This window comes from Mchenga conophoros, linkage group LG14 (genome assembly GCF_057382185.1).
Source record: "Mchenga conophoros isolate Kocher_MC1m ecotype Shallow Benthic linkage group LG14, M_conophoros_male_GT1.1, whole genome shotgun sequence".
Lineage (NCBI taxonomy): Eukaryota > Metazoa > Chordata > Actinopteri > Cichliformes > Cichlidae > Mchenga > Mchenga conophoros.
The window spans coordinates 4,214,659-4,242,391 of NC_140539.1; the positions used below are offsets into that span (position 1 = coordinate 4,214,659).

General features: G+C 41.7%; 1 protein-coding gene across 1 annotated transcript; it reads right to left on the bottom strand.

Moving 5' to 3' along the window:
* Positions 1-5,155: 5,155 nt before the first annotated feature.
* On the bottom strand, positions 5,156-27,691 carry LOC146559108 (PHD finger protein 12-like). Its single transcript, XM_085244796.1, has 15 exons — positions 27,553-27,691; positions 27,126-27,307; positions 24,310-24,382; positions 19,423-19,879; positions 18,313-18,433; positions 18,102-18,234; positions 17,843-18,007; positions 16,486-16,629; positions 14,953-15,649; positions 13,697-13,801; positions 13,427-13,573; positions 13,217-13,312; positions 7,979-8,061; positions 7,745-7,883; positions 5,156-6,364 (listed from the first exon to the last, which is right to left on the bottom strand). Exons 1-15 carry the CDS (start codon positions 27,616-27,618, stop codon positions 5,892-5,894), a joined length of 3,081 nt encoding a protein of 1,026 aa, XP_085100922.1. The 5' UTR covers positions 27,619-27,691; the 3' UTR covers positions 5,156-5,891.
* Positions 27,692-27,733: the final 42 nt, after the last annotated feature.

Here is a 27,733-nt window from a genome sequence, read left to right on the forward strand (position 1 = left end):
CCGTAAAGAACACAAGAAAAAAAATAAAAGGAAAAAACACAAAAAGTAATCACTGAAAAGTCCAAAATAACTGAAATTTTTAATAGTTTCTGCAGCTGAAAGTAGCAGTTTAAACAGTTTAAATCTTAATTTTAGGAAGATTTTTCAAAATCGACTTTGTAAAAAATCTCTTGAGAAAAGGTTATTACAGAAAGAATAACAGGAACAAATGCCAGAAGTTATAGCACCCAAAAAAGAACCCATACAGAGTTCAGAATAATAAAGAGTAATTGAGTAACAGTTGCACTCAAATAATAATAACAGAATTAATTGAATACAAAAATATATTGATGAACAGACATTTGTTAGAAAAACAACAATAAAAAAAACACCTTGTCCAAGTCTGCCTTGATGTTCTTAATTTTTTGTCGCAAATAATAATAATAATAATAATGGATTGGATTTATATAGCGCTTTTCAAGGCACCCAAAGCGCTTTACAATGCCACTATTCATTCACTCTAGCATTCATACACTGGTGGAGGCAGCTACAGTTGTAGCCACAGCTGCCCTGGGGCAGACTGACAGAAGCGAGGCTGCCATTTCGCGCCATCGGCCCCTCTGGCCAACACCAGTAGGCGGTAGGGTAAAGTGTCTTGCCCAAGGACACAACGACCAGGACAGAGAGCCCAGGGATCAAACCGGCGACCTTCCGGTTACAGATACGCTTCCCAACCCCCTGAGCTTGTCTTTTCCTTTGGAAGAATTTTATTAGCTGCAAGGAGCGGTGATCTAACTGCTGCATGAATGTCAGTGGGACAGTGGTGATGTGGGCAAACTCTGCTTCCACCTACAAACATGTAATAATTACAGTAAAAAAGTGCTGTGGACCACAGCAATCTGATGTAGGATAATGATAACAACAATGAAATGCATTTTTATTATCTGAGTCATTTTAGTTAAAACAAGTCAAAATAATCAGAAATGGCAGTGGTGCTCTTTCTTAACTACAAACCAAATTTGAAAATGACAATTTCCAGCTCTGGGTGAATATTCACGAAAGATCTGAACCCTTTACAAAATAAAAAAGGGTAATAATAATAATAATAATAACTGATCTCAGTGGTATCCCACATCACTACTAGAGAGAGCTTCTGAGCACGTGTGATGTTTTCTCAGTGTGATATGATACAGGACTTTGTAAAGAGGCAGTTTGGATTGTTGAATTCACTCAGCCCTGTTATGTTGTAAAAAGGAAAAAAGGACCTTTGTCAAAAGAAGCAATCAGATATACTTGAATGTAAACACTGATATCAATACCATTCGTCTCTTAGGAGAACCTGTTAGAGCACATGCACACAAAGTGGGTTCTGTGACTGTAGCTAGTCCAAAATTTGAGTTAACGCTATAATGCCCTTTGTATCATATTTGATACATGAGTTTCTGAGACCCCTATCTCATCAGCATGATCAATACTTGCCATGATTTCAAAATGTTATGGACAAAACTCTTTTTTGTCTAAAATTAAAATTGTTGTTAACAAAAAGTTGCAAAAAATGCCCAATATATCAAATATATACAAAAATATATAATAAATATATAATAAAAATATACCATATACAAAATGATATAGCAAAAAAAGTGGATTTTGTTATAAGGGTTATTAAACATCTGAGTTCCAAAAAAATCTGAATTTTCTGGCTATTTTTTGATGGGTTGGATCTTACAGGGTTAAACTTGGTAAAGTGTAGTGATGTGTCGGTTGCGAACGAAATGGCTCTTAGAGCCAGGTCTTTGACGTGAACGACGCGAGCCGGCTCCTTATCGCGAGTCGTGGTTTGTTTGTTTTTTCCTTTCTCTCACCAGAGCAGAGGGAGAGACAGAGAAAGAGCCAGGGACAACAACGTCACATTAGAAAGGTATAGTAATTATCCACAACTATTTTCATTTGCGGATGATAAAGGATTAAGGTTTATTCATGCAGGCCCATATGACAGAGAATATGCATCTTCTTTTTGTTTTCATATTTTAATTAATATTTTATTGTGTTGTGGTTTGCAGTGTTTTGTGTTGTTTCACTTTAAATTTGTTTAAAAGGAAAAAGCTGAAAATTTAAATAGTTAAAAGTTGAACAGTGACTAGTTGGTTTTTGTATTATATGATTTATTTATTATATTTTATGTGGAGTGAATAAATAAAAGTATATTTACGGTGGCCCCTAGAGACAAAGCACGTACAAACTCCAAAACACATAAAAACTCAGAAGCACGTAAAAACTCCAAAACACAAACAAAACACAACAGAAGTGCTCCAGGATGCTAGGGGGCAGTGTTGAGCTTTTGTTACCTAGAGGCTACACAAGCCAGCAAGTACCAACGACCGGATTTGGTGTGGTAATAACAGGTAAATGAAGATTTTTTTAAATGATTTGAATATATATGAGTGATTGTGTATTAATACACAAACAATACACATATGCTTTCAATTGTGTAATTTAAGTGATCTAGTAGCTCTGTTTTGGAAGTTCAGTTAATGCTAAAAATGTGTTTTGGAGTTTGTACGTGCTTTGTCTCTAGGGGCCACTGTACATATTTATATATAAACATATATAAATAAAACCACTTTTTTAACATTAGTAATTCCTTTTTGTGCATAATTTTATATTATTGTTAATAATAAATTAATTAAAGCAACAAAACAACCTGAAGAGCCGGTTCAGAGCCGAAAGAGACGTCTCTTTTTAGTGAGCCGAACCGAAAGAGCCGGTTCTCTAAAAAGAGCCGGAAATCCCATCACTAGTAAAGTGTGATATGTTTAAAATGCCAACAAATTCATCTGAGTTAATTTGTGTGTAGCTGCATTTATTTAACTGAATAACTCCCAGTTGACTTCTTTGAGTGAACGGAGCACACTCGTTACAGTTACAGTTATTAACGTGTCTAACATTACTAACGTGTTTAAGTACTGATTTTGGCAGAAATGATGATACAACATGGGAACAAATTCATGACTAGGTGTAGCAGAGTAACAGCCAACCAATAGACTTAACAGACATGAAATGCATGCTGCTAAACATGTGTTAACAGACGTCTCTGCTGATTCTCTGTCTCTCTTCCACAGCATGTCTTCTATCCTGTCTTCCTTCTCTCTCCCCAATCGGTCTCAGCAGATGGCCCCGCCCCTCCCTGAGCCTGGTTCTGCTGGAGGTTTCTTCCTGTTAAAAGGGAGTTTTTCCTTCCCACTGTCACCAAAGTGCTTGCTCTTAGGGGATGATTGATGGGTTTTTTCTCGACTGTTGTTGTGATTTGGTGCTGTATAAATAAAATTGAATTGAATTTAAATGATTACGATTTTAAATGCTTTGAAATGGGGAAGAAAACCCAAAACACATGGTAGAAAAAGGAATACTACCATCTGCCTAGATCATAGAATAACAAGAATGGAAAAGAAGCATCCAATGATCAGCTCAAGACAGATCAATGATCTCCATTTACCTGCGAGTACTTCAATAATCAGAAGATGCCTATGTGAAGCCAAGCTATTTGCAAGAAACCCTCGTAAAGTACCATTGATGAAAAAAGACATGTATTGAAAAGGTTACAGTTTGGCAAAGAACACACTGACTGGCCTAAAGAGAAGTGGCGCAATATTCTGTGGACAGATGAGAGCAAGATGGTTCTTATTAGGTGTAAAGACCACTGAATACAAGCCACAGCACACTGTGAAGACTGTAAAACATGGAGGTGCAAGCACCTGGGGATCTTTCTCATACTTTGGAATAGGGCCCATTATCACATAAGAGGCACCATGTACCAGTGTCAGTACCTAAAAACACTGAAAGAGGTCATGTTGCCTTATGCTGAGGAAGAAATGCCCTTAAAATCGTGGGGCGATCGTGGCTCAAGAGTTGGGAGTTCGCCTTGTAATCGGAAGGTTGCCGGTTCGAGCAGTCTCGGTCGTTGTGTCCTTGGGCAAGACACTTCACCCGTTGCCTACTGGTGGTGGTCAGAGGGCCTGGTGGCGCCAGTGTCAGGCAGCCTCGCCTCTGTCAGTGCGCCCCAGGGTGGCTGTGGCTACAATGTAGCTTGCCATCACCAGTGTGTGAATGTGTGTGTGAATGTGTGTGTGAATGGGTGGATGACTGGATATGTAAAGCGCTTTGGGGTCCTTAGGGACTAGTAAAGCGCTATATAAATACAGGCCATTTACCATTTAAAATGGGTGTTTCAGCAGGACAACGACCCCAAACACACCAGCAAGCAGGCAACATCCTGGTTGCAGACAAAAACAGATTGATGTTATAAAGTGGCCGGCCCTATACCCAGACCTCAATCTGATTGAGAATTAGTGGAATGACCTCAAAAATTGTCTTCTTGATGCAAAACCCAAGAATGCAGAAGATCTGTTTAATGTAGTCCAGTCAGCTTGGAGGCAGGTGTCAAATATTTGTTGACTCCATGCCACACAGATGTAAAACAGTGATCAGAAATAATAGTTACACAACTTAATATTAGTTGTGTGCTTAAAGGAAAAGCAAAATCCTCATTTTAGTTTCTACTGTAAATATTCCAGTTTGTAAATGAAAATGCAGACACTTCTATTTTTGTGAACCTAATTTTCTTTTTCTTCATTTTCAGTAAAGAAAAACTTGTTCATGTTTTCATTTGGGATTGAATGTGCATGGCTCCAGGGCCTTTGTATATATGGAAAAAAATGCTATTAACTGTACCATAGACAAAACTGAAGGCAGAGACAAATCAAGAAACCGAAAGCTGCTGCAGCAAAGGTCCGACAGAGCATCTAGACTTCAGTCAGTCACTGACTGCCAAAGATTTTCATTGTTTTTAAAAAAACGATCAAGGGCTGAACCATTTTCTAATAGGGGAGGGAGGGTAACACTGCAATATATTCATTTTTTAGAATTTATATTCAACGTTAATTGCAGCTAGGCTCAAAGTGTTAATGCTAACTTATTTTAATAAACAACATGTCATATGCAAACAACTAGGGTGTGGCAAAGATTATTTTAGGGTAGCACATGCCCACCCCATGCCACCCTTGTAGATCCACCCCTGTCAGTACTGAACTTGCTGTCTCAGAAAGTGAAAACCAAACTAGAGCTCAAAGTGGACCTAGAACAAGGCTGAAAATAACAGGCATAAACACTGAGTTTGTTCTTAGAAAATCTTTCTGTATTTACAGGTTTGAACAGACAAGCAGGTACAGACAGAGTGCTTATATACACAGCAGCACAAGATGTTAAAATGAGTGCTAAAACTATACGGTATTTACAGATGGACTACAGCGGAAAGTACAGACTAAGAACAAGTTTTATCACAAAACGTCTGGTACTCTACACAGTATCACAAATTCAATGAGCTGTACAGTTAAAAACCAAAAAATGGCAAATCTACATGAAATCCAATGTTTCTCCAATCGAGAGGCACTGAATTAAAATGTATTTACATTATATATACATGTTATAGTGTATAAGCATGTATGTTTTCATACATATATAGCTACCTGTGGTGCAAAAGCAGCAAAAGAAATTAGAATGTATGGAATTGAATACTACAAAGAAAAAAAAATGTTTGTGCTAAATGGGCTGACTGACAAAAAGGTTACACCATACATAACTAATATACTGGCAAAAACAAAGATTGAGCCCAAGGAAGTAATGTTTGCTCAAAGTCCTAACGGTCCTAACGGTTACGTCAGTCATTTAAAAGAAAAAAGAAAAAAAGAGATTGTCAATAATACTTCAAGTTCATGCAAAGATATAAACCATTTAAAAAAGAAAAAAAGAAAAAAAAAGAAGAACTTTTCCCTGTTGACCAACCAGCTGTGCAGCTTTCCCTTCATCGTGACACAGAAGGTGCAAAATAAGAGGGAGGGCGGGGCTTCCTGTGCGGATTATGGAACAGAGTTAGAACGCAGTACGGGCACTTGGTGGGGAGGTACAGTCTCAGAGTCAGCCTCATCCTGGTTGGAAAAGCCGCTTGTTGTGGCAGTGCTGGGTGGTGGTGGTGTGGAGGTGTTAGCGGTGGTGCTGAGGGTGGTGCTGATGACACTGCTGCTGCTGGTGGTGGTGCTTGTGCAACTGGCAGCAGGTGTAGTGGCCTGCTCCTCTTTGGGCTGCTTACTGGCAAACTCAGTGATGCTAAAGACAAATTGGAGGCAGCCCAGTTTGATGTAGCTGCCATGGTGGAGCAGGGCCGTGCCCTCCCAGCCCGCCCCGCTGCCTCCAATTAGGCTGGAGCTACTCGCTTTGCAGCTACAAGACGGCTCAGCACCACCCTGACGTTGGCTACTCATCACTCCTCCTACTGGCAACAACCCCACCATGGAGTTGGCTCCCTCGTTCTCTTCCCGTTTCTTACTGCGACCTACGCAAAGAAGAAATGCAGCAGGTCTGAGAAAGACGTCTGTACAGACTAGTGTCACAGTAAACTCCATTAATGTGGAGACAATGCAACCATGAAAAGATTTCACTGATTACATTTTATCCACAAAATAAAAATGAACACTTTGTTTTGAAAATGAGACTAAAATCATGTGGAAAGCTGAACTCTGGCAAACATGTTTTACACTCATCATCTATAAACAGTTTCAGAGAAATCTGATTTAATGCTGTTTCACACTGCAGCTCTTTACTAATCAAACATCTGTCCAAATGATCTTTAATAACAGATTAAGACTGGAAGCTTTATGTGATACAGCAACATTCAGACTTTACATAACGTGGTCTGCCACAGAACAAGTATATCTGACTGCTCATTTTACACTTTATTTACCTTTCTCATTGCTACAATGCCACATGCACCAAGTTTACCACTGTACTGTACGTTTACTACATCCTTACTTTTACTTTGCAATTGCAATAGCTAATAATAAGCCAGCCCGTTCTTTCCCATTTGGTGTTTTCTCTACCAGCAGGCTCGCTGGCTAGATCGCCATTATGGATGGAGATGAACTCCAACACCAAACTCATGGTTTGTTTTTTTCCTGCACTTCAAGCTGGCACTCTAACCAGAACCTACAACAGACGGAGAACTGGTTCGTGTGCAGTTCTCCAACAATGAGAATACAATGAGCTCACTGGGACTCAGAGCAGAACAAGAGCCAGCAGCTGCAGTCCAAGAACATGGGCTGACTGAAGACAGCTAATGATGATGTTCACTTATTTATTTTAGTTTTATATTAAGCTAATATTATTCACTTAAATATAAGCACGCATAGCTCAGCACATCTCATAGACTACTCTAAGGTATGAATTACAGCAAGAAGGTGATAAGTTTTCTTGTCATTGGTTCACTGCACTGCACAAACTAATTACATGTACCCATTAAGAATGACAAATGTGACCTTGACCACAATTTGGATGAAGAACACTAAAAGCTGACCAAAAATGCAGGAGCAGTGTCAGTGTAACAAACAGGACACTGACATTAAGCACATGGGGGGGCTACACTTCCTGAAATTCTAGCCAAACTAAAAATAATTCTTTTCAGTATTAGAGTATAAATTAAAGTATTCCTGTAATTTACAGACGCAATGATGTTATGATTTCTTCACAATTAAAATTTTAACCATTTTAACCAGAACACATACAGATGAGTGGCTAAGTGGAAGAAGATGGATGGATATTCATAAAAAGTTCATACAAAATCTATGAGTGACGACCTCATCAGCAGTCCAAGTCAAACTGGGCACACAGACCTGGGTTCCTTCAAGCCAATCCAAACAGATGACGGAGATGTACTTACGAATGATTCCTTGGACTTTGGCTACCAGGCCACCGGGTGGACATGGTGAGGTCTTCTCAGAGAAATCGCACGAGTACAGGACATTATCCACTGTGGTGCCATGCTCGCTATAGTTCAGAAGCTCATAATGCTTGGTATTCTGAAGGACGACAAACACACATCTTGGTCATTTACATCTTGGTCACTAACAACCACAGGAGTGCTCTGCAGAGTGATGTAGTTTAACAGCCTCACCTCGTCATAGAAAATACAGGCATGTTTCCCCGATACGTAGTTGCAGTGACCGTAGTTTGTAAGGCACACATCCATGTCAGCACCTTAAAGAAACAGTTAAAGACTTAAACACCCTTTCCCACAACACAAAGAATACAGATTTGCAACATGGATTTTTTTCCTGCAATATTGACGTGTCAAAATGTATTTTAATGACCTGCACTCCAATGTGACATATTGCGTTTTTGTTCAGTAGTTTTTATTCCACATGGTCCTGTTGTGACCCTCACAGGTCTAAGAACTTACTTTCACAGACAACTTGCTTAAAATACTCCGATTTAAAGATGACGGTATCAACTAGGGCTGGGCCATATTATACCGTTCACGGTAATACCGGTATAATGTTAGGCAACGATAGGAAAATGAAATATCGCGATAGAATGGGAGTAAAACGCGCATGCGCAGTGCCTTTGTTTTCATACGCACATGGCCGATTGTTGAGTGAAACAGATGAACCAGAATTGGTTTGTAAAAATGGTGCAACTTCAGTGATGTGGAACTGATTTGGTGTTTGTCCGTCAGATACATGACAAAGCACATTTTTTTGCAGAACATGCAAGCGGCCGTCGTTATTGTCGTATTTGTCGGACTAAGATGCTCTTAAATCTGGGAGTAATCTGGGTCCTAAACTCCGTATGCTTCAGGTCAAACAACACTGCAGCATCACTGAGCGTTAAAAACTGTCTAAATTCTTTCATCTTTAATAAAACGATCAGCATTGCTGCTTTACCAGGTGTAACTATGAAGTTTAACTTCCAGGCATCCATGAAAACAAAAGTTATTACATTTAACGGAGTTAGAAGTTAGCAGGAAGCTAGCGGAAGTTAGCTCGCTAGTTTTGCTAGTTACCTAAGCATGATATTACATGTTCTGACTGAGAGATTTCTGAAAAAAATCAAACGTACAGCTCTGCTATCACTTCCAACATAAATGAAGACAGGAAACTAAACAGCAGTGACGTTTGTAGGGTTACTGAAGTTGGGCTAGCTGGTATATAATGATGTGCTACGTGATCGCTAGCGACACAGCTATATTAGCATAACATAAACAGTGAAGCTGGAGGACGAACACTAACACTTTTCCACTTATAAAAGTTAACGTTAAGGTTCTTCATGGTTAGAGACAAATGCAATCGCATGGCAGGATGCTGTAAACGGACCAAACTTCAGTCAGGAGAACAACTGAGATAATCCATCCACAATACGAGGTTAGTCATTAATATACTGCAACATGGGAATAGAGCAGCTGCCAGAGAATTCAACATTAATGAATCAATGGTACAGAAGTGGAGGAAGCAAGAAGAATGAGTTTAATAAAATTTGATTTATCTGACTGCTTTGTTTCGCTTAATGTGCCTTATAATCCCGTGCACCTTATGGTCCGAAAAATGCGTACTGCACACTGCAGTTTAATGTTGCAAAGCACCTCTTTTTAACTTCAGTGGATATTATACATGGTTATGCTCAGGATATGTCAGCCCATTTCTACTGGAAATGCCTTTTGGTTAAACTTTCAGCAAGGAATTTGCATTTGCACTGTTACATTTTTATAAAGCTTTAATGTACATAAAAACCAGCTTCTTGTTTAAGTGAAAATAAATGGAAGGTTGTCTTTTTGCGCTAGTAATGTTGTGGAGTTGTATTTTGTCTCGCATCAATTATATCGTCGGTTATATCGTTATCGCAAATTTTCAAATATATATCGTGATAAATATTTTTGGCCATATCGCCCTGCTCTAGTATCAACTATCACTCAACCTGACTAATGATGCAGAGATTGTGATATATTATTATATTATACTCTAAAATATGACATTACTGCCATGTATTTGAAAAAAACTAAGCCAAAATGCAGAATTAGTGTATGAAACACTAAGCAAACCCTTGTTGCTTCCATAGAAATAAAGATGACAAGTAGCAGGTACATACTGCTAATCAAACACAATTGATTAACTTATCAGCACGAGTGACCACCTCTATAAAAACCCAGAAGCATTCTGGTGTGTACATAATGCCAAAGAGGAAAGATGTCTTAAAGCAGCGGTCCCCAACCCCCGGGCCTTGGACCGGTACCGGTCCGTGAGTCGTTTGGTACCGGGCCGCGAGAGTTGAGACTCAGGTGTGAAATGTATGGTTTTCAGCGTTATTTTTTATCGTTTTTATCGTTGACTTGGTTTTCCTGGGTCTTTTCACGTGTGTTATGAATAAATCTTTTTTTCGGTACCGGTACTAGTTTTATTTTGTTGTATTTATCCGCGACACCTTAAAGGCCGGTCCGTGAAAATATTGTCAGGCATAAACCGGTTCGTGGCGCAAAAAAGGTTGGGGACCGCTGTCTTAAAGAATAAATGAGTGCTGCATGTCAGTATCTGAAGTTGCATGAAGCCAGTCCCAAACACGCTCATAATTCTACCATGAGAAAGATTATTCACTATTCAAGTGGAAAACATTCAAGACTGTTGCAAAATATTTCCAGGAGTTAAAGTCCCAAAAAAAATTCACCTAGGATCAGGCAGTGCAATGACTCCAAGCACATCAGCAAATCTAAACAAGAATGTCTGGTGATTCTGCAAGCTAATGAATGATGGGGTGTTGTTAGTTTTTCCACAAACTGCTTCTGCATCACTTCCCATTTTTGTATTTGTAGGAGTGACTAGCTCAGGTCCAAGGTACACCTGCTGTGTTGGCAACTTTGCGTATCACCGGCAATGCCATCACACAGCTATATCCATTCATGCTAGCTATTACGGTGCATGTACGTGCTGCAGTATTCTTCTGAACAATAGGTGTTGCCCGTCCTCCAAATCAGCGCTGGTATAGAAGGAGAAGAAGTCAAAGTTGGAAGCCAAGGAATTTTAAAGTTTTTGCCAAGTTTCAAAGTTTCAACATCTCCCTCTGTGAAACCTGTGAACCTCTAAACTTCTGTACTGATATGATGTTAGGATGCCATTAAAAACAGACTTTAACCCAGCTGCAGCAGCAATGGAACGATGCATCATAAAAATGGAGCAGTCCCCTCTGCGAATCCCTAACTTATTGTGGTGGAGGGGTTTGTGTGTCCCAGGGATCCCAGGGGCTATGTTGCCTGGGGGCTTTTGCCCCCCTGGTAGGGTCTGCCATGGCAAATTGGTCCTGGTTGAGGGACCAGACAAAGAGCGATTCGGAAGACCCCTATGGCAAGACCATCGAGGGAACAGTTCACCCTGCCATAGGGTTATTGGGGCCCCGCCATGGGGTCTGGCCGGGCACAGCCCGAAAGAGGGACATGGGCCCATCTTCCTGCAGGCCCACCACCCGCAGGAGGTACGGTAGGGGTAGGGTGCATTGTGAGCCAGGCGGCGGCCAGGACCGGCAAACCGTCAGGCGACTCAGGAGGGGAAAGCGGTGTTCAACCTGCACTGTGTATAGTGCGGGTGGAGTGCTGCTGACTTAGACTGAGAAAATTGCCGGGCGGTGGAAGGAATAGTTCGAGGACCTCCTTTGGGGGCGAGGTCACTGAAGCAGTTAAACAATTCCTTGGTGGCAGAGCCCCTGGGTTGGATGAGGTCCACCCTGAGTTCCTGAAGGCTCCAGATGTTGTAGGGCTGTCTTGGTTGACACACCTCTACAATGTTACATTGAGATCAGGGGCCGTACCTCTGGATTGGTAGACCGGGGTGGTGGTTCCAATCTTTAAGAACGGGGACCGGAGGGTGTGTTCCAACTACAGGGGAATCACACTCTTCAGCCTCCCTGGGAAAGTCTATGCCAGAGTGCTGGAAAGGAGAGTCTGTCTGTTAGTTGAACCTCTGATACAGGAGGAAGAATGCGGTTTTCGTCCTGGTCGTGGAACACTGGATCAGCTCTTCAGCATCTCAAGGATACTTGAGGGTGCATGGGAGTTTGCCCAACCAGTCTACATGTGTTTTGTGGACTTTGAGAAGGCATTCGACCGTGTCCCTCGGGGAGTCCTGGGAGTATGGGGCGTCTGGCCCATTGCTACGGGCCATTCAGTCCCTATACAACTGTTGCATTGGTCCATATAGCCGGCAATAAGTTGGACTTGTTCCTGGTGGGTGATGGGCTCCACCAGAGCTGCCCTTTGTCACCAATTCTGTTCACAATTTTTAAGGACAGAATTTTTAGGCGTAGCCAAGGGGTGGAAGGCTTTCACTTGGGTGGTCTCAGGATCTCATCTCTGCTTTTTGCAGATGGAGTTGTTTCTGCTGGCTTCATCGGGTGATAGCCTCTGGCTTCCCTCGGAATGGTTCGCAGCCGAGTGTGAAGCGGTGGGAATAAGAATCAGCACCTCCAAATCTGAGGCCATGGTTCTCAGCCGAAAAATGGTAGAGTGCCCACTCCGGGTCAGGGACGAGTTCCCGCCCAAGTGGAGAAGTTTAAGTATCTCGGGGTCTTGTTCACGAGAGACGGGAGCAGGAAATCGACAGACGGATTGGTGCGGCGGCCGCAGTGATGCGGACGCTATATGGGTCTGTTGTGGCGAAGAGAGCTGAGTGTAAAAGAGATTGCGGATACAAGCGGCGGAAATGGGCTTCCCCCGAAGGGTGGCTGACCTCTCACTTGAGATAGGGTGAGAAGTTTGGCCATTTGGGAGGGGCTCAGAGTAGAGCCGCTGCTCCTCCACATCGAAAGGAGCCAGTTGAGGTGGTTAGGGCATCTGACAAGGATGCCTCCTGGGGGCCACCTGGGTGAGGTGTTCCGGGCATGTGCCACCGGAAGGAGGCCCCGGGGCAGACCGAGATTATATCCCTCGGGTGGCCTCGGAACGCCTTGGTATTCCCCCAGACAAGCTGGAGGAAGTGGCTGGGGAGAGGGAGGTCTGGGCTTCTCTGCTTGGGCTGCTGCCTTCGCAACCCAGCCCTGGATAAGCGGAAGAAAATGGATGGATGGATGACCAGCAGAGATGACAGCTTACAACATGTAACATCAATTTTGCTATACGGTGACATTTGCCAGGCACCACACAGCAGGTATAATGGCGTCCTACCCATGTTCCACTTCTGTCTTACTAAACTTTAGTCATAAGGCAAGAGTCTAACCTAAATCAAACATGATTGACTGGAGTTTGGTGAAGTGGTATGATTTTTATAAAGTACGTCAGTACGTGAACCTTTCCTCATCAAAGGTGAAACCTAAGAGTGGCTCAGAGCCAGGGCACAGAATGCAGCAGGGTCAAAGTCACAGCGACTGAATGTCCTACCTGATCCTATGTGTAACGTCCTATAGCACATGCTGACAGCTGCTCCTCTTCCTGTCAGAGGGTAAAAGACCGCTCTGGCTTGCACCTTTTTCTGACCTGGGAGGAGGAGAGTGTAGGTTTTAATAATTAGAACAAAACAGCAATCAAACAGCAGAAAAACTGACTTCTTGACAAGTAAACAGACTAAACTGTAGTGCAAAGGTATCTTACTGTTTGGGTGGGGTGCTGAGGTTTTTGGGGTAGTGCTGGTGGTGGGGGGAGGTTGAGTGCTGGGCACTTTGGGAGCAAAGAGCTGCTGGATCCTCTGATAGGCCAAGAGCTTGATCATCTCTGTATCCAGTTTGTCCAGCTCAATCCCTGCACACACACAAACACACACAACCGCTAGAAGCTAATTACATCTTCGTGTGTTTCATAGCAGAACACAGCAATACGAAGGCTCTTAAACTGTCACATGTGGCCGCAGAGTGACAAACTCACCCCCATCCTCCTCTTTTCCATCCTTCATGCAGCTGGACAGGTTGGTGATGGAGGGCAGTGTGTTGGGCAGCAGTGAGTCTGTCAGTGCAGGAGCAGCCTTTATATCTGAGGGACAGGAGAGGAAAAAAGAGACAAATTGATGAGATGAGATAAAAGAAGGACCAGAAAAAAGACAGTTTTTGATAGTTCACTATAAAGGAAAAAAGTGCACAGGAACTATTACTGAGATAGAAGGCAAAGCAAGTTGTATCTGAATAACTTTTTTTTCTTCATAACTCAGTAACTGAAAATAAAATGTGCTCTTAAATGGCCATGTATCCTTTTGGTAAATGGGGCTGCACGACACAAAATATGCAAGAAAACTGTTAGCACCATCGATTATGTCAGCAGTGAGTATTCAATTAATAGCAACAGTAAACATTCAAAAGAGAGAAAACTCAGGTCTTTTAAAATGAACGTTTCATTTGTTTCCACTTTAGAAAATGCTTGTTTTGATAGTTTAACAATACACAGTATCTGCCAAAAGAGCTCAACTCTTTCACTGTATTTACATCCCATATCACAATCACATTTCCACTTTCTTGAAGAAACATTTTCCTAAAGACAAAAAACTGATAAATTATTAGAAGTAGAAATAACAGAATCACAATTTTAAGTGATCTGCCAAATAAAATAAGCTATGCATCCTAGACTGAGGCATGAAATAAAAAGGCCTTCTTCCCATCTGCTTGGAGCTCTTTCTTACATTATAAGGGGAAAAAAAAGAGTTCTGACAGTATTGCATCTCCTGGATGAAGCAGAGTTGGTCAGTGTGCACGCGTGTGAATGCATGTGTGTTAAAGTGTGCGAGTGAATGTGTGTAAGCCTTCAAACAAGCATGTAGTGGCTGCAGTGAAGAAAGGTGAGCATATAACCATTCTCAGTTCTGAGGCCTTCTCTGTGCTTTAATGCAAAACAGACGTTATGAAAGTGGAGATGTTAATACTAATAATAATTCAGCCTAACAGCATGACTATTAACACAATTTCTTAAAGTTAAAAATGTATTTATATTAATTTAAATATGCAAAATAATGTTGCTATAGCCTCAAATTAAATGTTCTCTCATGCACACCATGGCCACCGTTACATGTATAATGAGGAGAGAGTAACATAATGATTACTTGAGTATATTATTACTATTATTATCATCATTATTATTATTAGCTGTATAAAGTGATACATTTAGACTGCAGCTTTGACATTTCTGATGTGTACCTGGAGTAGGTGCTGATCCAAACTTTACTGTGTCGTGCTCCTGGCTGCCTCTAGATGGTGCATCTGTGAAGGAACTGCTGGTGATTGAGGAGGGCTTTTCATCGGTGCTCACACACTCCTCCTGGGGCTCTGTCTGGCTCCTGTGGTTCTGTTGGCCACTGTGGGGCCATATCGTGGGGGCAGTGGGGCAGTTCTGTTGGGCACATGCATTTACAGTGCTCTCGGGTTCCTTCTTAACCGTTTCTGTTCCTATGTGGTTCACCAGTCCAGAGGCAGAAGCTGATGGCGTTTTCCCAGCCTTCAGTCTGTTCTGTAGCTCAGCCTGCCTGCAGGAATCTGAGGCACTGTTACAGTCTACAGGTCCATTGGCTCTGGGAGGCTGAACCAATTCCAGAGGCCCATTAGGTTTCCTACAGTTCTGACATGGTGTCACGGTGCATTTGCAAAGAACTAGCCCTGATGGGCTGTCCTTGGAAAGAGAGGCCCCCTGGGAGTCACTGGGTGTACTGCAAGCTTTAGAGCAGGGGTCAGGGGAAGAAGTCCTTTCTAATGAGGCCTGAGTTTTCATGTCTTCTGATGCTCCACTTGATTGTGTATTTGCTTTCTGCTCAAAGTGCCACTCTGTTGATGAGGCCTTCTGTTTGATGGATAGGTGTCGCATGATACTGCACTGGAGAGCGATGACATCCTGAAGCCACTGTTCAACACAACACATGTATGTTTTTATAAAGAAGCAACCAGCAGTTCTGTTGAGAGGCCCTCCCCTTCATCAAGGATTCATTTATATCACACAAACAAACAGATACCAGAATTTATCTTTTGCTGCAATTTTCAATTAATTACTCAAAGCTCTACAGTCTGTGAAAAAAACAGACTTTCTAATGCAACTGTTGCAAAGTGCCGTGAAGCAGTTGGTTCAGCTTTCAGAACTTCTGAAACTGAATTTTCTGTTACTTTCTGATAAACACAGTACACAGGATGTGTCAGTGTTTCACTCATCTACACCAAAAATCTAACTCTCTAAAAACTTCTTGTCCAAACTCTCATCCAATCATCCAAAATGAAAAGGAAAGCGATCAATCATCCTTAACCTCCTAGGACCTGGTGTCCACATATGTGAACATCACATTTTGGGTTGGCTAGACCAAAATACTAAATGTTGCTCTACAAAGGCCTGATTTCCACATGCGAGGACGTTATACTGCCACTGTTCTATTGAAATTTAAATCGAATGTCCTCATATGTGGATCTCATTTTTCTCAGAAACAAACATCAGGTAAAAAATAAAATCTGATAATTCTTTGGTTTTACATTCATCAGGTCCCAATCAGCCCAAATAGCAAAGAGAAATTAAAAATGCATGCCATGAAAGAGTTTGGGTCTTAGGAGGTTACCCTGCTCTCCTATTAATCTCACATCCTATTACATCAGATGACACAGATTGTAGCACACAAAAGCCTGTTTCGAGGGAACTATCATTACAATCTGACTTAAAGAACGTGTTAGGCAGCTGCTGGTTTCTCTTGTGCCTACCTCCTGCTGCTCAGCCTCTGTGGTGAAATGCTTTGTGGGCTGATGGTCAGGAATGCCACTACAAACCAGCTCCAGCTGGCGCACCCCTGCAGGAAGCAGCATGGGCGGAGGATTCTGGTACTGGGACTTGATGGCATCTGGCACCTGAATAAAAACACTGACTGTTAGAGACAATCTAACACTTTCTAGCAAATTAACCAGTACGTTCAGATGTGTCTAAAAATAGCATCACTTCATATACAAGTGCACAACTGCTTAAATTTCAGAAGCTGGAAAAAAGACAGAATGTCAGTATCTAGGTAGAGCAGGGCGATATGACCAAAATATTTATCACGATATACATTTGAAAATTTGCGATAACTATATAATTGACACTAGACAAAACACTTTCCAACTCCTCAACTTTATTAGTGCAAAAAAAAAAAAAACATCAATGTATTTTCACTTAAACAAGCAGCTGTTTTTTATGTGCATTAAAGTTATATAAAAATTTTACAGTGCAAATGCAAATCCTTGCTGACAGTTTAACCAAAAAGACATTTCCAGTGGAAATTGGTCGACACATCCTCAGCATAACCATGTATAATATCCACAAAACTTAAAGAGGTTATACACACACAGTACTGTAATATTATGTTGAAGCACAGTACGTATCACTCCGCGAGGCTCCGCCTACGATAGCCGTAACGCTCCGACAATCCATCAAGCGGTGTGGCTTCGTAGCTTAGCAAAGTCGTACTGAAACATTTGACAGATTTTCGAGCGCCGTGTACATAAAATCGTTTCGAGGTCAGTAAACACAACCAGAATTCATACATAAGGCACACGGGATTATAAGGGGCACTGTCTATTTTGAGAAAAATCAAAGGATTGATTTTAAGTGCGCCGTATTTTCCAAAAAACACGGTAATAACGTCGGCCCGCTAGCACGCGCTACCAAAAATAGTGCTTTGTTGTGTATCTGACGGATGAAAGCTAAACCAGTTCCACACCACTGAAGTTGCAGCATTTTTACAAACGAATTCTGGTTCATCCGTTTCATTCAACGATCCACTTTCGCTCTTCTCATTCTGCGTCGCCGCCGTGTGCGCATGTAAACAAAGGCACTGCGCATGTGCGTTTTACCCATATTCTATCGCAATATGTCATTTTCCTATCGTTGCCCAACATTACACCGGTATTAGCGTGAACGGTATGATTTAGCCCAGCCCTATATCTAGGTATTACTGTCTTAGTGTAACAGATATATTATTAAAGCCATTCATTTCCTAGATCTCCACCTGTGTTCCAGTGGCCAAGAAAAAAGGATTATATGAAATCCAACACACTGCACCGTCACACTGAGACACACGTCTACCTTGATGGTTTTCTTGTTGCGCTGGTGAGTGGTGCGCCGGTTGGGAGCATTTTGTCGATGTACTCTACGCAGGAAGTCCAACTTAACTGCGTGCTGGGACATCCTGTCCTGGAACTGATCGAAGAGCTGACAGCGGCTGGACAGGCTGAGGCTCCTCTGATTCAGCTGCATAGCAAACAAAAATATATCAATACAAATTTACATCAATAAAAGGAAAGGGAAAGCAGCTTTAGCTTAGAATCAGCACAGTGCATCTTACTACTAAGTGCTCCACATGGTTTGGACACATCCATTTGCCGGCAGGTAAAGCTGTGAGTGGAGGATCCAGACAGTCCATGTGGAACAGGAGGGGACAGTAATCGCACTGGATCAATGGAGCCAACCTGCAACTCCTGAGAGACCAAATAAATAGAATTAGTACCTGCTGTCATTGCTTCTACTTCTTTGCACTGTGCTCCAGAACTCCTGACCTGTTGCATGAAAAGCAGATTTTGACTGGCAAAGGGACTAGACCATTGGGATCCAGTTCATGCTGAGGCCTCCTGAAGGGCTTTCCAAGCAGCTCTTCTTTTTTCCTCCGTTTACTGCTGCCTAGAAATCCAAACAAAAGAGCAACATTGAAGAAACAGTCTAAATTGCATATATAAAGAGGTATTTTAAACTTAGGGTGCTGAAAGAAATCATAGCAGTTTTAAATTCTTGGGGGTAACTGTGACCGAGGACCTGTCCTGGGGCAACCATATCACCTCAGTTGTACGGAAGGCCCAACAGCGCCTCTACTACCTGAGGAGACTGCGGAGCGCACACATTCCCAGATCTCTGATGTTGAACTTCTACAACTGTGCCATCAGCAGCGTTCTGACGTATGGATTTCTAGTGTGGTTCCCCAGCTGCACCAAGGCCGATCAGCAAGCACTCCAGCGGGTGGTGAAAGAAGCTGGCAGAATTATTGGAACAAGTCTGCCAGAGATCAGTAATATCTTCCCCACTCGCTGTCTGAGGAGGGTGCACAGTATCCTGCGGGACCAACATCACCCTGCGCGCCACCTTTTCCATCTGCTGCCCTCAGGGAGAAGGTACAGGTCTATACAGGCCAGAACATCCAGACTGGCCAACAGCCTGTATCCACAGGCTGTGAGGCTCCTGAACTCTCTGCCCCCCTCTCACGGACAATAACCATATCCAACTTCTTAATAGCAATGAGCTGGTCTGCATTGGTGCATCATATCTTTATTCTCTTCCCCCTCCTGCCCCCCCCCCCCCCCTCTTTCTTAAATAGATAACTATCATATCTGATATCATATCTCACAGTACAATAATATTGAATGGGTTGCATTGTTGTATTTTGTCATGTTTCTCAGGTCTTTGTCTGAATTTCTACGAACATTATTGCTAAGGATTGTCTTATTGCATTGGAGTCACACTGGGTTAAATATGTACACTTGGGTTTTAAGGGGTATTTATTATTTTCTTCTTTTTTTTGGGTTGTATGGAAGCCCCAAACGCAATTTCATTGTTCTTGACAATGACAATAAATAAATAAATACTAAATATTTTGGTAGTCATTATGACTGACTGACCTGGTAGTGCAGTGGTGCACGTGAGCTCACTCGGCAGCTGAAACTGAGTGGGGTTTCTCTCCATAGCAGCCGCTATTAGGAGCTGAAAGGGCCTCTTGAGGAGTCGCGGTGTCGGAGCAGAAACTGTAGAACTCTCGAGCTCTGCACCCTGAACTTCATCCTCAGGCTCTGCTGCCTCCTCCTCTCCATCGTTCTGCTCCTCTGAGGGGGTTGGGGTGGATGAAGTGTTGGAATTTGGAGTCCCAGGTCGGCTGCTTGGCCTGCTGCTGGTTCTGCGGTCCAATAGTCGTACCTGGGCCACTCGTAGACCAGGGCCTGCAGCTCCAGCCCCCGGAGGAAGACCGTCAAGCCGCAGTGGGCCAGCGTTGAGCTCCAGCTCCACGGATGGAGAAGCAGAGCGCTTGGAGGAGGATTTCTCTGGCAGGCCGTTGGTCTGTTCAGACTTCTGTTCTCTTTTCTGTACAAAGTCACACAAAAAACCCAAACACTGATTTAAAAAGCCATCTCTTGACACTGCTGTCTTAGCAAATTATAGATGAATCTCTAATCTTCCTTTTATCTCAAAGATTCTTGAAAAAAATCATTTAAAAAAAAGCTAACAGATCATCTGCAGAGGAATGGCTTATTTGAACAGTTTCAGTCAGGTTTCAGAGCTCATCACAGCACAAAAACAGCTTTAGTGAAGGTTACAGTTAATCTTCTTATGGCCTCTGACAGTGGACTCATCTCTGTACTTGTTAGACCTCAGTGCAACGTTCAATACTTTTGACCATAATATTTTATTAAATTATTATGGTCAAGCATAATATTTATTAGAGCATGCTGTAGGTATTTATTTCTGCAGTGGTTTGTATTAGGGCTCCCACAATTTGTCAACTAGCCACGATTACGTCGACTATCAAAATCGTTGACGACTAATTTAATAGTCAATGTGTCGTTTGAAGCTTTGTAAGACCCCGAAAGATGCAGGAATAAGTAGTAGGATTTAAGAGTGTAACAACGAAATGAAACAGAAGATGGCAGCACTGCATGTACAAGGATGCCAGCTGCCGTTAAACCCCGAAGAAGAAGAACCAGGCTGTGTCCCAATCCAGCGACCGCACGCTTCGAAGTATGCATTTTGAGACCGATTACGTCACAGCGACGCAACGACGGCTGTCCCAATCCAAAGTGTATTCCAAATGTGGTTGCCAAATGTGCCATCAATTTCCCCAAATTTGAAGTGTGGTCCGTTGTAGACTTCGTGGTCCCATACATCCCACAATTCATTGCGCAACAGTGGGTGTGGATAATTTTGCCGAAAAATACGGCAGACGGCTGAAGCGGAGCGGCCGAAGAGTAAACTTTTAAAAGTGAGTACTGAATGTTATGTCACTTATTTATGTGCAAATGTTTAATAATGAAGAACATTAAAACATTACTGTTGCCCACATGTCAGCAAAGTTGTGTGACATTAGTGATGTTTGTACTTTCAGCGTCAGCTTGGTTTTAAAGCCTCTACTTTAAAATATACGCCGTTCAATAGTCAACCTTAATCTGACAGAGAATGTGATGATTTTATGGATAATTAAAGTCAGTTATACATCCACAAACACAACAAGCTGAAAGTCAGTGATGCTGCTTGGTTTGCAGTCCTGAATATCACGGCACAAGCAGGATTCACTGCACTGTTAATGTTAGCTATGTTATATTGCTGCCTCTGTTCGGTGGTGTCGAGCCAAACGGACTTTAACGTGTGTTTGAACGAGCTCACGGTTCACTCGTTAAGCTGAAAGAAAGATGCTTTAATCACAGGAGTCACACATGTGTCCACTGTACCATCTGGGAACTCTTCTTGTTCAGCACTCGTAATAACACAAACACTAAATCCTCCTTCTCTGGTGCTGTTGTGTAGCAGTGTGTACACCTGAGACTGTCACCTGTCTGTCTGTCCTGCACTCTCTCTCTGTTTATTTCTCTCCGGTTGTGGAATAAAAGTATGAACATGTCTCAGCCTCAGATACTCAACTAATCAAAGTGATGTCATAAAAAAAATGAACGAACAAAACATTTTTTCTCCTTCATTTCTGTCAAACAATGCTGTATGAAACGTTTCTCGCGGTTTGTATCATGGTTGCTAGGCAACCTGAGCAGCGCGACGAAGGCTAGACCGTCCCATTTCACAACCTCTCACTTCCGCACTTCTCGTACTTCCTAGTACGCGCCGTTCCTAGTACGCAAACTGTGAATACTCTGAAGCGTACGGTCACTGGATTGGGACACAGCCGCAGTCTCCGGTATCATAGCTGTGTCCAAATTCAGGGGCCGCACCCTTTGGAGACTGCATTTGGAGGCCGATTACATTACAGCGACACGAGGAAGGCTGTCCAAATTCGAAGACTCCGACAAATGCGTCCTTCATTTCCCCAGATTTCAAGGATGGGTCGGGTGTATCCTTCGTTGCCCAACCTATCCCAGAATTCATAGCACGGCCCAGCCAATTCCAGTTTCCAACAATGACGGCAGCTACTTAATTTTAATATTACTCTTTGTGGGTCACAAAATAAACTTTTAAGATATTTTCAAGTGAGAATTCAGCTGTCTAAACTTTAAATATCTGATCAGTTTATCAAGACATCACATTTTTGCAAAAGTGCACCAACATTTTCGGAGACATCTGTTACCCACCAGCTCGATAGCTAGCCGGGGCTCAAGGCTCACTAGAGCCGACGAGAACACCGAACTCCTGGCACATCGTTTTCAGACCCCCCGCGGTCTAAACATGATATATAAGTCACTTAGATAACTTAAAAATGTTGTTGTTTGGCTTTTTCCAGTGTTTCATGTGTTCCTGAGTAAGTTGGCTTGGCTGAGATTAAAGTTTTTTCACACAGCTGAAGAAAAATCAAACAGAAAACAGATTAAACAGGAAGTTTGAGATGGTAGAATTTACTCCAATGTCCTGTTATATTTTAGTTAGCAAGGAGCAGACGGCTATCTAATAGACTCCAATTTGTTCATGTGAGTCCGCTTCACACACCAAGGTTAATTATGGATATACTAGGACCAATTCTGTTTACATTTTAAATGCTTCCCTTAGGCAGTATCATCAGCAGTATCATAGTATACATTTTCACTGCTATGCAGAGGACACCCAACTTTATTTATCCATGAAGCCAGATAACACACACCAATTAGTTAAACTGCAGGAATGTCTTAAAGACATAAAGACCTGGATGGCCTCTAATTTTCTGCTTCTAAATTCAGATCAAACTGAGGTTATTGTACTCGGCCCTGAAAATCTTAGAAATATGGTATCTAACCAGACTCTTACTCTGGATGGCATTACCTTGGCCTCCAGTAACACTGTGAGGAACCTTGGAGTCATTTTTAACCAGGATATGTCCTTCAACGCACATATTAAACAAATATCTAGGACTGACTTCCAATCTTTGCGTAATATCTCTAAAATAAGAAATATCCTGTCTCACTGTGACACTGAAAAACTACTTCATGCATTTATTACTTCTAGGTTGGACTATTGTAATTCATTATTATCGGGATTGTCCAAAAACTCCCTGAAAAGCCTTTAATTAATCCAAAATGCTGCAGCAAGAGTCCTGACAGGGACTAGAAAGAGAGAGCAGATTTCTCCTATATTGGCTCCCTGTTAAATCCAGAATTGAATTCAAAATCCTGCTCCTCACATACAGCATATGTAAGCATATAGTTGGGCTGGATCAGTTGACCCTGAATCCTCCCTTAGTTATGCTGCAATAGGTGTAGACTGCTGGGGGACTCCCATGATGCATCGAGTATTTTTTCTTCAGTCACCTTTCTGACTCACTATGTGTCATGGCCCCGCCCCTCCCTGAAACTGGTTCTGCCAGAGGTTTCTTCCTGTTGAAAGGGAGTTTTTCCTTCCCACTGTCGCCAAAGTGCTTGCTCATTGCTTTTCTCTGCATGTTAGGGCTGCACGATTAATCGTTAGAAAAATTGCGATCTCGATTCATACTTATGTGCGATCTCATTTCCAAATGACAACGATTAAAATTTTTTTTTAAAAAAGGCGACGACGATTGTACCGCATTTTGATCCGGGACGCAATCTGCATGAAAACAAGCGCTCACTCTTCCTGCTCAACAAATGACAAGGGCGGAGCTTTATACCACGTGATACAGAAGCTGTGCTGTGTGATGCTAAAATTGGCAGGGAAAAAAACAACGGAGAGCACGTCAGGGATGACGAGAAAGTGACAGGAGAAAATCCGTCCCGGTCAACCACCCAAACATCAATAACGGAAACCTTATACAGCGTTTCCCTATACCCGTCGAACTCCCGCAGGCACAAAGAAATTACGGAGGCTATCACTTATCACCTGACCAAAGATATGGCTCCCATCAATACTGTGCAAAACGAGGGATTTAGGAAAATGATCAACACCCTAGACAAACGCTACACAGTGCCGTCCCGCAACTATTTTTCTATTGTTGCACTACCTGCTCTATACACGCAGCGTCGAGCAGCGGTGGAGACGGAATTTCAAGCAGTACAACGACAAAATGTGAGACATTTGTTGTTTTTATGTTTATTTATTGTTTTTATGTTCAGTCTCAACTGTTACGAAGTTGATGTGCAGTTAATAAGCGCCATAAATATTTATACTGGAAAAGAGAATCGTGAGAGAATCGTGATCTCAATTCTAAGCAAAAAAAATCGTGATTCTCATTTTATGCAAAATCGTGCAGCCCTACTGCATGTATTATTGTAGGGTAAAATATTATTGTGATTTGGTGCTGAATAAATAAAATTGAATTGAACTGATTTATCAGTACATAGAACACACTCTCCAGGATACATTTCAAAAGCAGAATGAATCAAATGTGTAACAACACATCTGTCACTCACCTTCTTTCGAACATTGCAGCGATGACACATCCATTCCCCTGGAGGAAGCATTTCTTCACTCAGAGGTGGGTTGCTGTCGTAAGAAGACAGAAATTAAATATTTAATAAGATAAAATGAATCACAATTTCTAATTCCCATTTCATTGAAATGAAAAACTGATTTGATCCCATTGTTTTGGTATCAAAACAAAAGTCTAGCTTATTCTGTCTCCATCTGGTGGGCCAATGGCTGCATTACAACAAAAGCATCCACACAGTGCAAAGTAATGGCAGTTACCAATGTTACATTTTCATTACAGTAGCTGACACATTCATTAATAATCAATTGCTTCCAATGTTTTACACTACATACTAGAGGTGGGAATCACCATACATCCCACGATACGATATTATCACAATACTTAACACACGATACAATATTATTGCGATTTTTAAAAATATTTTGCAATATTCAGATTCTGTACATAAAGGTAAACTTTATCAATATTCATTTATCTAATATCAAAGTCTCACACTCAGTCTTTCTCTCATTTCAGTTTTATTGTTGACAAACTGAACGGTTTGTATTACAGTCTAGTCCAACTTAACTGAATGCAACCATCTGGTACAATTATAGCTATTCTGAACTATGCAATTTATGAAAACTATGCAGCCCATTCAGCAACTGAAGAATTTGAAAGTAAATTAAAACAAAATATAATTTTACATTAAATAAAAAAGTTTTAAACGTAATTAAAATAAAACATGTCTTAAATTAAAATAAGTAAACTGTCATGTTTATTGCTGCCAAAAACAAGTTAAACACATTTGGACAGTGAAGGAATGTCAGGATTGTTGCTCAGAAAAAGGATCAACATGCTCTGAAGTCAGAGCACAAAAACCTTTTTTGTAACAAAATATCGATTTCTGCTGTCCCTGTATCGATACATTATTAGCAAACAAAATATCACGATACTACACAGTATCGATTTTTTTCCCCCCACCCCTACTACATACTGCCCCCATTCAAGAAAACTTTCGTCAGATCCACCTCATTTCACCTTACCATTTTTTAAAATTATGTCTGGTTAACTGTTACCTTGGTATTTCCATCACTCATCTGCTACTTGCAACCACCATCCGCTTAACAGTTATTCATAAAATTACACTTAGTGACCAAACTGAACCATCTATCTATTATGCTTTGTTACTCCTTTCTTTTTAACTTGCATTTTTAACCATGGTGGTGCAGTGACTAGCACTGTTGCCTCACAGCAAGGAGCTCCTTAGTTTGATTCTACCACCTGGCCGGGGCCTTTCTTTGTGGGGTTTGCATGTTCTCCCCGTGTTTGCGTGGGTTCTCTCTGGGTACTAGTAGTTTGCTTGTAGTAAGCTTATTTACCTACTTTTTCTCTTTACTCATTATTATTTTTTAACAATTTATTCATTTCTATTGGCTGTTTGTTTCTATAGTTTCTAGTCAACTTTAAACTTTTTTTTGCTGATGCACCCGGTGTATGAATTCATAATTGCAGAATTTAGCATAAAAATTGGACTAAGAAATACAAAACATATCCAGTAAAATGACGACAAAAATACATTCCTCCAGATTTAAAAAATGAAACAAGTTTTTTTTAATGATATGTTTGTGTTTGAAGTGGTCACATGTGAGATGCGCTGTGCATGGCACAACTGAGTTGTCACCCCATGTAATATTGTCTTTTACATTGCAGACATCAAAGCAGCAAAATTCGTCAATACATATTTAAAATCTGAAGGCGTCCACAGGTGTGGCTATATATGTACAGACGAGTTTTATACGGTTTTCAGGTGACAGTCTGGACTCAATTCTTCCAAATACCAAAGTAATACAGAAAAAAATGATACGGGTATTTATTTATCGCTGCGGCACCGAAATTACCTCAACAAACGCTGTTATACCCGTCCAAAAAACTGCGGAATATTTCGTCCGTATTTTTAAAGCACCCCTTTTCCATCAGAGTTGATTTTAAAGGTTTGTAAGATGGCGGTGGAAGAAGGGGGGGAAAGAGCAACGAGGTCGCCATATTGTAAACAGAGGCTACATTTTTACCAGCAGCTCCGCTGGCTGCAGCCTCGGCAGGAGGGGAGGACCGACTGCAAGCTAATTCAAGCCTCTTGCAGATACGACATATTTAAGCATTTTTTTTCAAACTCCTGTGTGTTATATTTTCATTAACGACGGGTGAAAATAAGTTTGCTATACACTTTCAAACTATATAAAGTCCAAAAGTCAGTATACAAGATAGACGACTGGGATAACGGTGCACAGTCCTCCCAGAGCAAGAAAACATTCTGCTCTGTTACTTTAATTATCAGTTCCTATCTTAGATCACCAAACGTCTTTTAATTAACTTTAACTGGTTTATTTCCTGAGATTCTGAAAATGTGTGGAAGTAAATTTGACATGCAAGCAGCTTCCAGAGAAAAATGGGAGTTAATAATAAACCTTACAGAGTGCAACACAGCGGCTAAAGCCGGCCTCCATGGTTAACGTGAACGGAGAACACAGCGGGAATTTCGGAAGAACAATTGATCGTTAATGTTGACTTTTCATTGATATAAGCGTGAGCTTTTGTAGCGAAAAAACTATCAGGCAAAATGAAATCATTTAACAGATAATTTCTTTACACATTTCAAATCATGTGTCTATGAGAATCGGAACCACAGCGAAACGGTAACCGAGGACAATCACTGGAGTTAGCATTCAGCCATCTTTACACATAACTGACGGGGACTAGCAGTTATTTCCGCTTGTTTTACTGACTCTGTGCGTGTTCTTCAGTCAAATAACTTACCAGCACTGGAGATGGAAAGCTGCAGGACAGTGGTCACAGCACAGCAAGTCTCCCCCTTCCCTGCAACTATCGCAGGTGTCGTGGTTAGTCGCCCTGCCGCTCCTCCGGACGTCCCTCACCAGTTTCCGACTCCGTTTCTCTACCTCATCTGACTTCGGGGGCGCCAGTAGTGTTTGAATTTGCTGCAAAAGTTGTTCAGCTGTTTAGTTTGACATCGCGGCTAGTGTCTAGTGTCCGCTGTGACGTTTATAGAGAGCGGTAACAGTAATTTGTGGCCTCCGTTACCAAGCCGAATTAGCTAGCTAAGAGCTTGACAGCGGGCTATAGTGATGATGACAGCTGCGATTCAAATTTGGTAAAATTTATTAAAGTGTTAGCAACAGAGGAATGTTTCGCTTAATTAAGGCCTTAGACATAGCAGCCTTACCTCCATTAAGCCCCCAGAGGTATCCAAATCGTACACAATCGTTGGGGTCTCCATTTTGTCCCACATTCATCCAGAAACAGACTTTGCAAAAGGAATTTGCGAACCAAGAGCCTCGGTGCTCACAATAACCACGATAAATCCTGTAAGAGATTACTTCCCGAATGTTTTCGGTCAGAGGATG